The following is a 15933-nucleotide window of genomic DNA, read 5'->3' as shown; positions in this document are numbered from 1 at the left end:
TGTAGAGGTTCGATAAAAAGGGTTTTTTCGAAACTCGAATTCTAAGGGGGTGAAACTACCCTCAAATATTAGAATATTTTTTATTTAAAAACCGGTGAGTTTTTCGGAAAACTCTTAAAACACGTATATTTTATTATGTTGTTTTACATATTTTAAGATTTTTTAAAAATATATACAGGGTGTTTCATAAAATATGACCATCGAGAAATCACTATTCTCCTTAAACTGCTTGACGTTTAAAGCTGATTTTTGTCAAACGGATTGACTGTGGGGTTGAGGTTCGATAAGGAAGGGTTTCTCGAATCTCAAATTCCAACAGGGTGAAAACGCCCCTCAAATATTACAATATTTGTTATTTAAAAAACGGTTAGTCTTTCGGGAAAACGCCTGGACACGCATAATTTATTTTGTTCTTTTACATATTTTGAAATTTTTTAAAAAATCATACAGGGTGTTCCAAAAAGTTGAGTAATTGATTAACCACGATTCTGCTTAAACTGCTCGACGTTTAAAGCTTATTTTTGGCAAATGTGAGAAAATTTTATCCAGTTTGTATGTCAATGGAAATTCTTGTTTTGCTTTATCATCACCATTAGAAATTATTAATTCGACGCGAACGAAGTCGCGGGTACACGCTAGTTTAACTGTAAAATGAATTCGAACTCTAGTGTGTAGTTGGTTTACTTATGAAGAATATACTACACATTTTCTTATATTGCTATTTTTTGACCGTAAATGGTAAAATCATAACTAAGAGCTTCTCGCCCGTCGAGTCAGATGCACCCTGTACACTGTTACGCAATTCAGGACCTACGCGGATCGAGGGGCAGGGCGTAGGTAGATCGGAATGTATAGGTATAGACGAGTGGCGGAATTTTGGCTTTTTTTATATAGTGGAGTAAAATCACTGAGAAAAGTCGCTTCCTTCTCGAAAAAAAAATTTTTAAGGTATAACCACAAAAACTCGTTATGAAATGATCGGTTAGAGCTTTGTGCATGTGAAATGACTAATTACGACCTTTTTGGCGGGGTCAGAAATTCGCGAGAGCTTTTGTATAAATGACCAAGTGTGCTGTTCTATAAATATTTTGTTTTAAAGTTTGAGCTAATAAATCTTCGGTAGGTGGATTGTTTATAAATGGCAAGTATAATATTTTGAAAACAAAAATTTCGTTGTCAACTAAAGTGTTGTTAAAATCAGTCCAGTTTAAAAAAGTTACTTTACTTGTCATGCTGGATTACTTACTACTTGCCATGCTAGATTCTTTTTTAGATTTTTCTCTTCTTCGAATCTTTTTTTTAGATACTTTTCTATCCAAAGTTATAGATTTTAATGAAGAATCTCTAACTATAACTATAAGTATTGTTACAAAGCCTAATTAAGCATGGGACATTGTTAAAATTGAATTAACTGAAGCCTAAAAACCAATAATACTTACATTATATGACTACAGTTGAATAAAAATATATGCATAGGTATGTATATCGCATTTAATATTAAATAAATATTTACTAAAAATAAATATACTTTCAATTAAAATGCGTAAAACTTTACTAAAAGTAATTTTAACATAGAATTAGAAATTAAACTACCTACATGTGACATATGCTATAAATGCTATCTATAACACAAAAACTATAATTATTTAAAAAAAAGCACCCAAGAAAACAGCACAACATTTTTTTCACAAAAAATAAAAGCGGGAAGAGATATTACAAAAAATGCCAAAAAAAAAGTCACTGAAAAATTCATCCAATGTATAGTATGCTTTCTTAATTAAAAATGTTGTTAATTTAGCCTTGATTTATTTGGGATTATTTATATAAACAAACGTTGTGGTATTTAGCATCATATGCAAATAAATCGTCATAATATCCAGAAAGCTTTCCGTACAAAATAAAGTATATAAAGTCGGATTCTGACGACTCGTGTACTTGGCAAGTATACTATTTTTGTAAACAACATTTTTTTGTAACAAGCTTGACGCTCACGCTACGCGGCGAGTGACAAATAATTGCACGAGGAACCACTCACACCATCATGGCAAGTATATCCCACTATCAAATGTTTGTACAAGTACACGAGTCGTCAGAGTCGACCTTAATAAAAATAAACTTTAATAAATAATAATAGAAATGTACGATTTTTGATGGTCATAAGCGGTTATAAACTTTAATAAATACATAGACATCTTGCTTTTTTTCCGCAGCATTTATGATAGTTTTTAGGTCTCGTATAGTAGGATTTTTAATAAAAAACTTATCATTTTCGTTTATAGTTTTTCTGCAAATTAAACAGTCCATAACTAAATAATTTATAACGTACAGAATTTACTAAATTTCAAACTGCAGGTACAATGCACATAATCAGAAATAGGCTTAAGGAACTTCGCGTCCGCCGTGCCACTAAATAAAATCTACTCTCGGGGCGGTTATATAGGCCCGAGCGCCGATCGGTCTCGCGCGCGGCCTATTCTATATATCTAATTTAGGATAACTATAAAACTATTAGTAATAGAAGGTTTTAACATGTTTTAAAAACTTTTTCAATATTTTTTCTTTATTTCATACGCAGATACTATGTAAAAATTCCTTCAAATAAAAAAGTTTCTCGCTTACCGAAAACCATGATACAATAAAGTTAATGTTTGAAGTTTAATCCATTTTCCAAAAAAAAATACCCTCATTATGGAACTTTAATTACCTCAGCTATCACCGCCTATGTGTTCCCAATCGATTAAAAAAAAGGGTATGTGAATAAGTTGATTAGTTTAGGAGTTATCGCATAGGAAAGGTAAAAAAACATGGTTATACATTTATGAAAGATTTTTGACATTTTCCGGGATAAAAAATTTCTGACCCCTCCAAAAAGGTCGTAATTAGTGATTTCACATGCACACAGCCCTAACTGATTATCCTGTATAGATAGCATGTAGTTATACCTCCAAAAAATATTTTGACACATTTTTATATCGTTTTTACTCGACTAATATCGGAATTTGTAAACAGCGCTTATTTGTAAACAACCACCGTTTTTAGAGAGGTATTTTAGATAACAATCGATATTTAAAAATGTTTTGACACCCTGGAAATACTACCACCGAGCACGTCATTGTTGCAACTTGCAACTGCGTTAATACGCCTGGCGGTGACCGCCTCATACTCTTTCAGATATTTAGCAGTAAAATAAAGAAACCTGTTATTTTAAGCTGTTTTTTATAAATAACTATAACAGTTTCAACTGTTATCTAAAAATAACAGTTTTGCCCATCACTAGTTAAGAATCGTTCTCATCTGCTCGGGTCCAAAAGTTGACCCGAATTTGTAAACTTGTGTTTGGTGAGGTCAATCTCGAGACGTCGCGTTGACTAAAAATTGACATAAAACTTGTCAATAATTAACACTAAGCTCTCCAGCCGTCTCCGGTGTTGTTTTTTTAGATCGCATGATATTTTATAATAAAATTTTGCTGTTTTAATCAGCCAAAATAAGTATTTTTTAAATATAACTGTTCGAATACTTACCAAAACAATTCAGAGATAAATAAAAACAATTTCAAAGTAAAACACTTTATTTTAAAAATAATTCGTTATTCAATCTTACGTTACAAACGTTAAAATACGAACTTACACATTTAAAGTTTTACCTTGTATAACGCCGACTTTAAGTTCATATACAAAATGTGACAGTTGCAAGCCAAAGTGCAAGTATTTTGATTATTTTATGTACTAGTGACAAATACTGATTTTGATTGACAACCTTAAAATGCATAAAAATAATACTGAAAACATATACAAAACTAATTACATACTTAAAAGAGAGATTTTTTAAATCAGATCTCACGAAATGATAGATTTAAAATAATCTAATCATTAATTTGTACTAAAATTTTTAAAAGAGCGTTGGTTTGTTAATAAACTAACTAAAATAATTTAAGAAATTATCACAAAAATTATCATTATTCGCAAGCCAGTTTGCCATCGAAACTACTCAGTGCAATTGCAAACGCTTGAAGGGCACACAGAGGATAACGGTAGTCCATGGTAAAGGCATCGTCAGCGATACGGCCAAATTGCATGACCACGTATTCGGGATCGCTGTCGTGAACTATTTGAAAATTCTTCACGGATGCCTGAAAATATAACGGTTATTTGAATATCCGATCGACTACATGAACCTTATTCTTGAACCAACGAAAAAAAGTGTTCTATTGTTAGCTAGTGTTTTATTAGAGAGGATGTTCCCATTACGTGACGAAGGAACGTTCGTGAATGTTCTCGAACATTCTCTTTTAAAAGCACGTATAAGTACAATAAACGAGAATGTTGAATCAACATTTTTTTTTACATTTTATAAAGTTATTCTTTATTTTTTAGTCTAAATAGCAGCAGTAGCCTATACGGTTTTCAGCTATTTTTGGATTATATAGAAAAAAATGTATATACTCACATTCTATTGTCCTTAGAGATTGCAAATATACTGGAGGACGAGAGAAATTGTGCAAATTTTGAACCGTGCAAATATTGGCTCCACTATTAATTTTACAGCTAAATCGTAAATAGGTTTTTTAAAGGTCAAATTTGAACAATTTTGGACAAGCCGATTTTAAGTAATTTAAGAAAAACTGCATCTATTTTTATATACCGGGTGCGACTCAAAAGCTGCTCACCCCTATAACTTTTTTATTTGTTGAGTTAAAAAAACGAGATTTGGTATGTTAGTATATGACATAAATTAGGATTGATTGGCGTATTCAAATGTTTTTGATCACTTCCGGTTTCACCGGAAATGACTACAACTTTTGATTTTTAAATGACACCCTCGATAAGTTTTTACTTTACTCGATAGTTCACTCTGAATAGAATGACATATTATATGTCTACTTTTGACATTCTCGCATATGGCTTATTTCAAATTATAACTTGCGGTTCATAACGAAAATTTGACTCGAAATACCAAGTGTGTGGTATCAAATTATTCGTAAAAAATGCTTTTTCTAAATATGCTAACGAGCCACCCTCGTTCCATTTGAAAAAATTGAGATATGATTAAAAATACGATTTGGCCATCTTTTAACAGCCAGGACGAGACACTAAAAACATTAGACGATCAAATCTATTTTTTCAAGGCTCCTTGATTAAGAATTAGTGTTTTTAACATAGCCACGGCACTCTAGATTGAAACTTAAAATACGATTTTTTAATAAGCGAGAATGTCAAAAGTTCACATATGATATGTCATTCTATTCAGAATGTCATTTTCTATCGAATAAAGTAAAAAAATAGCGAGGGTGCCATTTAAAAATCAAAGTAAAGAAAAAGATGTTTCTTTTGGCTAGATCTACCACCCCTTAAAATATCTGCACTTATTTCTGGAGCACCCTGTATATGTAGCTACTGATTTGCCGTTTAAAGGTTGATTCTCACTATACCATCCATATCAGCTCGCTTCCGTTTACGTAAAATATTATATCATGTAATGAACAGGACAATGCACACTATCCGTTCCGTTTCTCTTCCGTTCCATATCCTTTAAGTCCATACATTTTTTGACGGACGGACTGAAGCGTATCGGAAACAGCGTTGTCAAGTTCTTAATTTGTACCAGCTTTGTTAAAATTTTGCTGATATTTTTTTTTGTATGTATCATCTTTATATTAACTTTTTTTTAAAAAAATGAAAAATATGCAACAATGTTTTTATTTATTGTATTTATTTCATTTCATTTATTTATAAATATGTACAATTATTATAATAACTTATAAACATATATTCAAAATTATTCCGCATAAGCTTGAGTGCTTGTGCGTGGGAATAATATTTGTAAAAATTAATAAAAAATAATAGAAAAAAAGAAAATTTGTTGCGTAGACTAAACTCTAGCAGTTACATAATAAGTTCACTATGTATAATCAAAAATAAGAAACAAAAAGAGTTACTTACATATTACAAGTCAAATAAATACTACCGATTTTGTCAGCACTACAAAGCACGGATACCAGAGAGTCACTAATAGAATAGATATACTATATATTTATTCATTCTTTCACCTCTTAATTAAATGTATTACCTTTTTCAGTACAAGATACAATTTTTTAAAATAAAACTTTCGTAATGATATAAATTGTACAATAAAAAGTATGGAACTGATACGGAACGGAAGCTTACGTATAGCGTCAATACAATAAAAAAATATGGAACGGATATGGCATGGAAACGGAAGGTATATGAGAATCAACCTTTAATCTGCAAATTGCAGTATGTAGTGTAACTCTGCAATATAAATACGCCCAGATAAAAGGAAAATGTGTTCTGAATACCTATTTGTTCTTTTTGTTCTAAATGATCTTAAATTTTCTTAACAGACTTTAAAATTAATAAAATATATTACCTGTGTAACTCGTCCATGGAAATTTAATACATAAGACTGAGTATCGTCGTTCCATACCGGAGTTTTATTTCTTAATAAAACGAGACGATCGGTTCGTCCAGAACGCCACGCCTCCACCAAGGGCTCGTCCGGGCCTGCCCTCCTACCGTCGCCCAATGCAGGAACTAAAACCGTCATACGACGTGGACCCTAAGGGTACACGTCATCGCAATGTTAAAATTTTCTGTAGTAATTCAACAATATCTTAAGGTACACAAGCCTCACGAAACTAGCAAGGTAGAAGGTAGGTTGGTTAGGTTATGAAAATACTAGTTGAACACACTACAAGGTGAAAATAGGGTAGTATGAAAAATTTCTGACATCACAATGTTATAGGACAACTCATGCAACAAAATCTGTGCAATTTGTTTGCGCATCATTTGAATTTTAGCCATTTTCGAAGCTATATAGCTATTTGACACTCGCTTAATAGAGTCGATGTAAAGGTTATGATGAAAATGGAGAAAATCGAGAATCCAGCAGTCATCAAATAGTTGTTTTGAGAGAAAATACACCTACGCAAATCAAAAAAAAGTTGGAAGCCACATATTAAGTCATTTACAACATGTGGATTCGAGTCTACTAAAAAAAAATGTTTTGTAGTTCATTCTTTGTAGTTTTATGACGCTTGTATAGCATCAGATATTTAAATTAATGGAAGATATTTTATGTTAACTACACCAAATGGTTCTATATAACAGCCGAATTAAAGTAAGACAGATAGCAGAAATAAATGATAAAGTCTAAAGAATGTGTTTCTCGTGTACTCAATCAAGATTTGAGCAATAGAAAACTGTCTGCTCGTTAGATGCAGCGTTTGATCATTTGGGATAAAAAATGTATTCAAATGTACATTTTCAACACTCTGTTGGGCATTATAGGTAGAGTAAATTCGAGTTTTGGCGCCGATCAATCATCACTGTAGATGAACAGCAAAATAAAACACTCGTTGAACACACTACACCAAAACACTTTACCTTTTAACACAAGATGCGCGTCTCTCCAAACGCATTAGCCTCATCAGCAGATCACTAAAACTAGTTTAATGATATGACTAAAGTTAGTTTAAAAAAATATTTAAAACTTCTGCTGTTAATTAAAACATCTTCTGGTGGTTAGCGAAACGCATGTGAAGTGTTTCTATGTATTGTAGTAAATTAGTGTTTTAGTTTGCTGTTGTAAGACCAAACGTTCGAAACCAAACTGTATACTGTAGATGAGACATTGATAAATCATTAAAAGCATACATAGAGACAACGTTACTGATTAGCCTATTTTTTTCATTAAAATTAAATAAAAATTTCAAAATATAACATTCTTCAATAAAACAAAATTTGAAAAAATGCAAAACTGCTAATTTATAATTAAATATGTATTGTTTAAAATTAAAACAATTATTATTACTTACCTTAAAACCTAGAACGTTGGCATCATATAAAACTGCAGCCAATTCCTCTTTAATATGACTGTCAGACTCGTCTCCAGACTCAGGTTTAGTATTCCCGTTGCTTTTTCCGGCCCAAGCTTGGAAACGAGTGCCTAAAGCATTGCTCCGTAGCTTGCCCACAATTCCTGTGCCGCGCCTGGACAGATCCGTTGGATCTGCACTAATGACGTAATGACTAGTAGCACTCTAAAAATACAATTTTTTTTATATAAACCAGAAGATATTTGTGATAATAACTAACTCTTTGAAACGACATTTTTGTTTTCATAGGAAAATCATTTAGCACTGTTTCTATTAAATCTTTATAACGACACGACGTTTCAAACATGTGGATATCTGATTATTATCAATTTAAATTTAACATTATTTTCACGAACTACTATAAAGGGCTTTAAATAGGAAGCCTAAGCTAAGCATATCAATAAACCTAATAAACTAGCATATCAACAAAACTCTCGCTAACGCGAATTGGAGTATTAATATGATTGACTTAAATTTCGATTTATCATCAAAACCTAACCTAACCAAAACCATATCACACGTCATAGAAATTCAGTAGACTCTCGATTATCTGAGCTAATGTGGATTGTACCCTAGCTTGGAGAATTGGCGGCTCGGATAATACAGAATTTTTTAATTCTGTTTTTTTATTAATTATTATATATTAAATATAAAATGACACCAACGTATATCCGATAAACGGAGGCATGAAAATGCAATAAATTTAAAAACTGCGTTATTTTCTAACCAATCAAAGTGTTTAACTTCTACCAATAAAATTAATATCGTATCAACGTATCGTCGGACAACGGATGCATGAAAATCAAGCTTTAAGCTTTATTGGTTGAATTTAAAGACTTCGATTGGTTAGAAACGGTTAACCAATCGAAGCCTTTAAATACAACCAATGAAATTAATATCGTATCAACGTATCGTCGGACAACGGATGCATGAAAATCAAGCTTTATCCATTGATACGATGATCCGACGGCGCTCTGATTGGTCATAGCGTTTTCGTGCCACTTTACATCTGTAATTTTTTTACTCCAGCCCGTCAACGGAGAAAGATCGTACGATAACGGACGTTTTGACACTTTTTTTGCAAATTTAACCTGACATTAATAAAAATATAATAGAACAAGAGCTAGTAACGTCGGGAAAACGAGAATTTTAAGAAAGCTGGTTCTTTAATATATCTTTTGCTATGCTCTCCTGTGCTCTGCTGACCAAAGTGCGGATCACGGCACATAAAACAATCGGCACGCCAACTCTACTCAGATTCCATTGTTTAAAATTTCTATAAAATTTGACCTTGTCGGCGCCATTATGGTTTCCTAGTCAGGGCCGGATTAAAACGTATTAAAAAATTTCTCAGAAAACACGACAGGGTCGTATTAAAAAAATACCGTAATTGACTGAAACTGAATTTTATTTACAATACTTTTGTCCAAACAAATGAATCGTTAACCGCGCATACTTCTTGAAAAGTAAAAATGAAAAAATCAATTAAATATTTCACTGTAGAGAATAGACAATTAAAATTAAAAAACATGCAACTAACAAAAACATGCCAGGAGTTACAAACAAGAATTAAAAAAATACCAATAAAATATTTATTGAACAATATAAAGAGGCTACGTACAAATTATGCCCATCAATGGGCGTAGCAAATTTTATTAATATTCAAATTTCACAAATTAATAAATCCACAATTTTTTTGAGAAACTTCTATTTTTTTCATGGCAGGAAACAAAGTAGGTACCGTATTGTATTGTATACGGTTACAAAGTGAATTGGTAAACATTTTAAATTCAAAGTGAACAGAACACAACCTGTACTTGTGGGCCTTATTTATATCTTCAATCAAGTCTTCTCCGTTAGCTGCAATTGCCCATGTTCTTGCCCTAAAAATGTATTGTTAACTTGTTACTAATCTATTGTTATTTTCGATATACTCATTTTATTTATTTTTATAATTTTATTTAAATTAATAATATAATTATTTTTAAATTTAATGTTGAATGTCTAGATACAACATTAAATTTTACTAAATATTTAACATTTTAATCTTGCTAATATTTTATATACATATAGGGTGAGTCTTGAATAAGTGCAAATATTTTCAGGGGTGGTATATTTCGACCCCAGGAACACGTTTATGAGTTTTTTTTCGCTAAAAAAAGATATTGAAAATCGTGCATTTTCTTTTAACTTCCCTGTATATTTTTCGAAAACTTTTTAGAACTGCCTGTTCACCGCAAATTTTCCCACGGTATAATTTCTTAATCTCTGATATTACCATAGTTACGGCTTTACTCTATGGTTGCGGCACTAAAAGGGATGCAAATACAGAAAAATTCGGTGGCTCTCAACTCAACATTTAAAAAAAAATTTTTTTTTAAACTTAAATAACTCGGTTATTTTGGATTTATCTGAAAAAGTAAGGAGAAAATATGTTTCTTTTATCGAGATCTGCCAGCCCTGAAAATATTTGCACTTATTTAAGACTCATCCTATATATAAGTTTGTTAACATTTAATATAGATGCTGAACTTGTATATTTTTAATTAGATCTTTCTATTTAGCTGAATGTCCTAATATGTATACTACTGTTTTTTTAACTAAAATATGTTAAAATAATTAATCACATATGTATATACATACCTAATCGGATCTCTAGGAAACAGAAAGAAACTTTTATTGCAGTTTAGTCCTCTACTCGGGCAGTTTTTTGCTGCACAACTTCGCCCAGGCATTTTAAAAACACGTAAAAATTAACGATTTAAAAATGTTCAGAAAAACAAAAATAAATTATATAACACAAGAAACGAAAATAAACTAGAAAAACCAAATATATAACACAATAAACAAAAATAAAACAACAACTATAAAATATAACTCAAGAAATAAACAAATTAAATTAATCCGAACGCTACTGACTCGAATCAGCCGAAAGTGTGCGCAGTCGATGAAAGAAACTACGACACTGGTTACTTTCTGTTGATGGAAACCCTAATGGCGGCGTGCGCGACGGTATGCGCGTAGCGTTCCCGCCAAAGAGAGTTAGCCTGCCGTGTGATTTATATGCCGTGGTGCGGATCGTCTGGCTACCGGTAGACTACTGCGGTTCACTACTGCGCATCACATCTGTACAGGGTATCCCATTTCGGTGTGTTTTATGGGATTACTCGTTTATGAGTAGAGATACAATAATGCGATTTTCACATTACTTTGCTACTTTTTTATGAAACTAAATATGCTGCACAAATGTTTGTCCTAGCTTCCTTAGTTCCTGAAATAGAGGACGAATTTGTGATGCGCAGTAGTGAACAGATCTTGAATACAGATATGATGCGCAGTAGTAAACGTAACGTCTACCGGTAGCCAGACGGTCCGCACTCTGTTCAGGAGAGCATAGCAAAAGATATTAAAGAATCAGCTTTCTTAAAATTCTCTCTCGAAAACGTTGCTAGCTCTCTTAGACTATAAACGAGACTGTATGTAAAACAGCGAAATCGTTATGGAAACGAAAATGTAAATTGACACCAATCACAAGCAAATCGTATATCCGATGAACGGAGGCATGAAAATGCAATAAATTTAAAAACTGCGAAATTTTCTAACCAATTGAAGTCTTTAACTTCAACTAATAAAATTAATATTGTATCATCGTTGGATAACGGATGGATGAAAATTAAGCGTAATCCAGCGATCGGAAAATGGTGAGTCGGATAATCGAGAGTCTACTGTAACTATATTAGAAGCATCTTTCTAAGATTCACAATAACCTCACTGTAATGACACTGACACACTGATACAATGTTTTTCAAAATTTGTACACTTTACATGAAACCAAATATAGAATAAACAAGAAATAACATAAAATAAACCCAAAAAAGACCAAAAAATCCACAATGTCAACTGAAACGTCAAATAGTTTCAAACAGAACTGTCAAAAATGGGATGTTATGGTGTCGATTCCGTTTGTAATGCAAGTAACACAAAATAGTAATAGACTCCTTCTTTAAATCTTTTATTTAAAGATACAGGGATATTCACTTATTAGAAACGAAGTATTATACACGGTGTGCTAAAAAATTCGAAACGATTTTTTTGTTCTTCAATTATTGAAAAAAGTTTTAAAATTTTCGGCATGCGCTGTATATACATACCTTCTTCCGCTTGCGAGCCGCCAGCAATAAAGCTTTCCTACCTCTCGGCCTTTCCAATTGCAAAAAATAAGTCGGAAATAAACCTCTGTCCACTCCCCTTCTGTCTCTCGCTATACGACATCGAAAGAGAACTTTCGGTTGTGCGGGTTCCAGTACGAACGAAGCAATGTCGTCGTTTGGTATGTCGCCTTCTATCTCTAAACTACCGGCAAATACCGCCTGTAAATAAATTAGAGTAGGCTTAATAACAATTAGAGATATCCCAAAGATTTATTTGAAAATGGTAGATAATGATAAAATACGCAATAAAACTTCTCGGACTAATATTGTCTTACATGTTAAAATTTTGTGCGACATCGTATATGATTTAGACATATCGACAACGATAAAACGATAGGATCAAGCGTGCTTTGGGCGATAACAAAAAATCATTTTGTAGGAAATTTCATGAGAATTTTTTAAACTGTCAAAAGTCTAAACCCATAAAAAGTAAAATTACTCGGTTATTTTGGACTTATTTGATTTGAAAACCGGTAAAGAGAAAATATGTTTCTTTTATTGAGAAATATTTAACTTATATCCTCAAAATATTTGCAGTTATTTAAGACTTACCCTGTATATTCGTTAGTGTCACAAAAGAAATCAGAAAATTCAGAAAATAAACAAAGTAAAAGTTGTATATCGAACGCAGAAAAATGTCACAGTTACATGTTGCCATTCTGTTCCCCAATAAGTAACCGTCCAGTTAACAATATGTATATAAAAGCCTTGATATAAGTATAGATACTAAAATACTCAAAAATCCGAGCAAAAACAAAAATAGGAATTTATTATTGCAGAATACAACAATATTTGTATCGGATCGCTATCGCATCTGAAGGTCACTTTACATTGTTAATAAAAATCATTATTTATTTGTTATATTGGAAAAGATGTAAATAAACATAAACATAGTATAGCACGTAATTAATTTGTTATATTGGGAGAGACTAACTCACATTGCATAGGAACAAATGAAAACTTAAATGTGTCAGGTATTTTCAATACATATGATGCTTGCGTAAGGTGCGAGAGCTGTGAATTTTTTTATAGGTTTTTTGTATGTGGTGTTTTGTTTAACATACACCCTTGTTTGTTTTCTATTAACATATACCGTTTTTTTAATATAATAACTCGATTAGATTATTTAAGTTTTATATACTTTTTTTCATAATATGTATTTTGAAGTTAATCATTTGCCATTAAAATTTTAAATATATTAATTTCCTGTTGCAATTTTTTTTCTTTAGTAAAATAAAATAAACTACTACTGAAGAAAAGTATACCATATCAGTGCTCAGTGGCGGATACAGAGGGGGGGCCTTAAGGCTCTGCCCCCCCCCCCTAAAATCTATAATTTGTGTTAAATATTAGGATATTGAGTTAAAAATTGATGTAAAAAGGCATATTCTACATTACTTTTTATTTGCCCCCCCCCCTAAAAAAAATTCCTGTATCCGCCCGTCAGTGCTGGCATATCAGTGATAACTGATATGCCAGCTACTGAATATATGTAAATTACCATGTATATTGATTTTTTTAAATATTAGTTTACCTTTCCCTGAATTAATAATTGCCATCATTCTCTCAACAAGTGTGCATAAATTAATGTTATATTAGTATATTTGATAACAATTAAAACTTTTAGTTACGTAATCGAAGGCGCGATTTTTAAATTCATTGTTGCCAAACATGGACATATTCGGCGCTGGACTGACTAACTGGAATTTAAATTTCGCTCTGGGGATTCAGGTGGTAGCTCTGCTGCAAAAAATGTCAAGTTGCCGTTTATTTATTTATTTCCTGACATTGTCATATATTTTGACACTTTAGTTTTGTATGAGTTTTAGGTTTAAATAAATAGTGTTGTGATACTTTAAGCTTAAAAATGTTTACTAGCATTGTTCTTTTTAGAACATCTTTTAGTGTGAAGTGTACAACATAGCTTAATAGCCGCAAAAAAACTGTTCGCAACTTTATTAGAACATTTGGAACGGGAAAACGGTAGTAATGGCCCTTTATGTCCCTTAAGTGCTATTAAGATGAGTTTTGTTCATGTAAATAATAACTGTTTATATATTTGTAATTAATTTATTTTTGTTTCCTAAAATATTTTGATTAAAAGAAAATATATAAAAGTGGGCAACACTGTGCCGGTCAAGCTTAATCACGTGATTAAAAGTTTATTTGGTTTGGTATAAACTGTAGGTAACTTACTTTGCTACCCTCTGAACCTGAAAATTCACTATTGGCATTCATATCATCAGGCTGATTATCAATATCATTCGTTGCAGTTACAGGTGATGATTCTTCATCTTCAATATCAAGTAAGTCATTACCTGCCACATTGTTCATCATTAAATCAGACTCCAGATTACCTAAATAATTAAAAAATCATTAATAATGAAGTAAAAAAGTATAAAATTAGAGTACAAGCCTACCATCAATGCTATCAATACTAGATTTAAGGGTAATAATTTGATCTGGATTGTTATCTTGGTTCATTGCATATTGCAATGGTCCATCATAGCCTAGAAGAATAAAAAAAATAGTATAAAAATTGAAGGGTTCAGGGGTGAAGGGGTTCAATTGAAGGGTTCAAAACATGATAAGCATCATTTAGTAATTTTACAAGAGAGCACTGGACGCCTGGTGGTTATCAGGTTCTTTCCGTGTAATCTATATTTTTAATAGGCATATATCACAAGATTTAACAACTTATTGCCCTACAGAGTTTATGTCAGAGCTACTATAATATTGTAAAATCTTAAAATTAAGAAATTGGCGCTTATCAAGTATTTCCCTTGGACCCTTCAATTACTATTGTTAATGATTCCTTTATAATTACTCACAAGAATATAAGGTGATTTAGATATGTTTTTAAACTAACTAGACGTTTTTAAATAACCTAGTAAAAAATTCATTGTGAAATTAATAGACATCTCAAACTAATACTCAATTTTTGCTGCTGATATTTGTTTCCTAAAATATTTTGACTAAAAGAAAATATGTAAAAGTGGGCAAAGCTGTGCTGGTCAAGCTTAATCACTAAGACTTGACTAAAAGTTTATTTGATATGAATAGAATCTCTTAATATGAAATGAATATCTAATAGAAAAATTGATTCATAGGTATTTTGAAACACTGGCTAATTCTGTAATTGGTAAATAGGTATCATAAGCATTTATTTGTTCACTAAATAAATAACAAAAATACATTATTAATACTTGGCTCAATATAATGAGTCTCAATTTTAGTTGGCTTTTGTTACCCCTAGCAAAGTAGGTACTTACAATGCAGTTCAGAACTGGTACTACTACTACCTCGGCTTCTCCCAGAATTGTTTCGTGCATCTGATGCTTGAACCATACCTGATGTAAGCCTTTTGCGTCTCATATTCTGTTCTAAAATATGTCTCTAAAAAGGATATTCAGTTTACACCTAGTCTTCCATTGATCAAAGGAGAAAAGCAGTGAATAAGGAAACTTACCTGCTGTTCTAATTTCTGTGTTCTTGTATCCATCTTCCAGACAGCTCATGCCCTTGTTCTAAATTTGTATTTGTAATAAATGATTTGTTGTTACTCTGGGAGATTCAATAAATCGATTTTAACCGACTCAGTTTCACTTAAACATTTTTGTTTACTGTTTCGCAGCGACCATAGACAAATATCGACCATAGTTAACCTTGACAGTAGGGATGTATCGCATTTTATTTTATTTTGGAGCGTTATTTCCTGTAACGCTCCGGTATCGTAATTCCTTATTGTGAGAGTCAATAAAAACTGACATAGGCTGTCCAGCGAAATGACATGATAGTAGCAGTCCATCTGTTGTTTTCATTGAA

The 15933-nt window shown here is 31.9% G+C and overlaps 1 protein-coding gene across 1 annotated transcript; it reads right to left on the bottom strand.

The window, feature by feature from the left end:
* Positions 1–3558: 3558 nt before the first annotated feature.
* On the bottom strand, positions 3559–15747 carry LOC115881247 (protein king tubby). The gene is made up of 8 exons (XM_030898665.1): positions 15578–15747; positions 15381–15504; positions 14529–14618; positions 14305–14465; positions 12049–12267; positions 7838–8062; positions 6391–6579; positions 3559–4132 (listed from the first exon to the last, which is right to left on the bottom strand). Exons 1-8 carry the CDS (start codon positions 15608–15610, stop codon positions 3959–3961), a joined length of 1215 nt encoding a protein of 404 aa, XP_030754525.1. The 5' UTR covers positions 15611–15747; the 3' UTR covers positions 3559–3958.
* Between the last annotated feature and the right edge of the window lie 186 nt (positions 15748–15933).

Source organism: Sitophilus oryzae, unplaced genomic scaffold (genome assembly GCF_002938485.1).
Source record: "Sitophilus oryzae breed Bouriz unplaced genomic scaffold, Soryzae_2.0 scaffold_170_pilon_pilon, whole genome shotgun sequence".
NCBI classification, from domain to species: Eukaryota; Metazoa; Arthropoda; class Insecta; order Coleoptera; family Curculionidae; genus Sitophilus; species Sitophilus oryzae.
The sequence above is the reverse complement of the archived record's forward strand: the minus strand, read 5'-3'. Positions and strand labels throughout refer to the sequence as shown.

Excerpts from the sequence above, each read along its gene's own strand:
- LOC115881247 (XM_030898665.1), bottom strand. The coding sequence starts at position 15,610 with ATGGATACAAGAACACAGAAATTAGAACAGCAG. Across the intron at positions 14,466-14,528 it reads TAGTATTGATAGCATTGATG|GTAATCTGGAGTCTGATTTA; the intron begins GTAGGCTTGTAC and ends TTAATTATTTAG. Across the intron at positions 4,133-6,390 it reads TCCATGGACGAGTTACACAG|GCATCCGTGAAGAATTTTCA; the intron begins GTAATATATTTT and ends TTATATTTTCAG.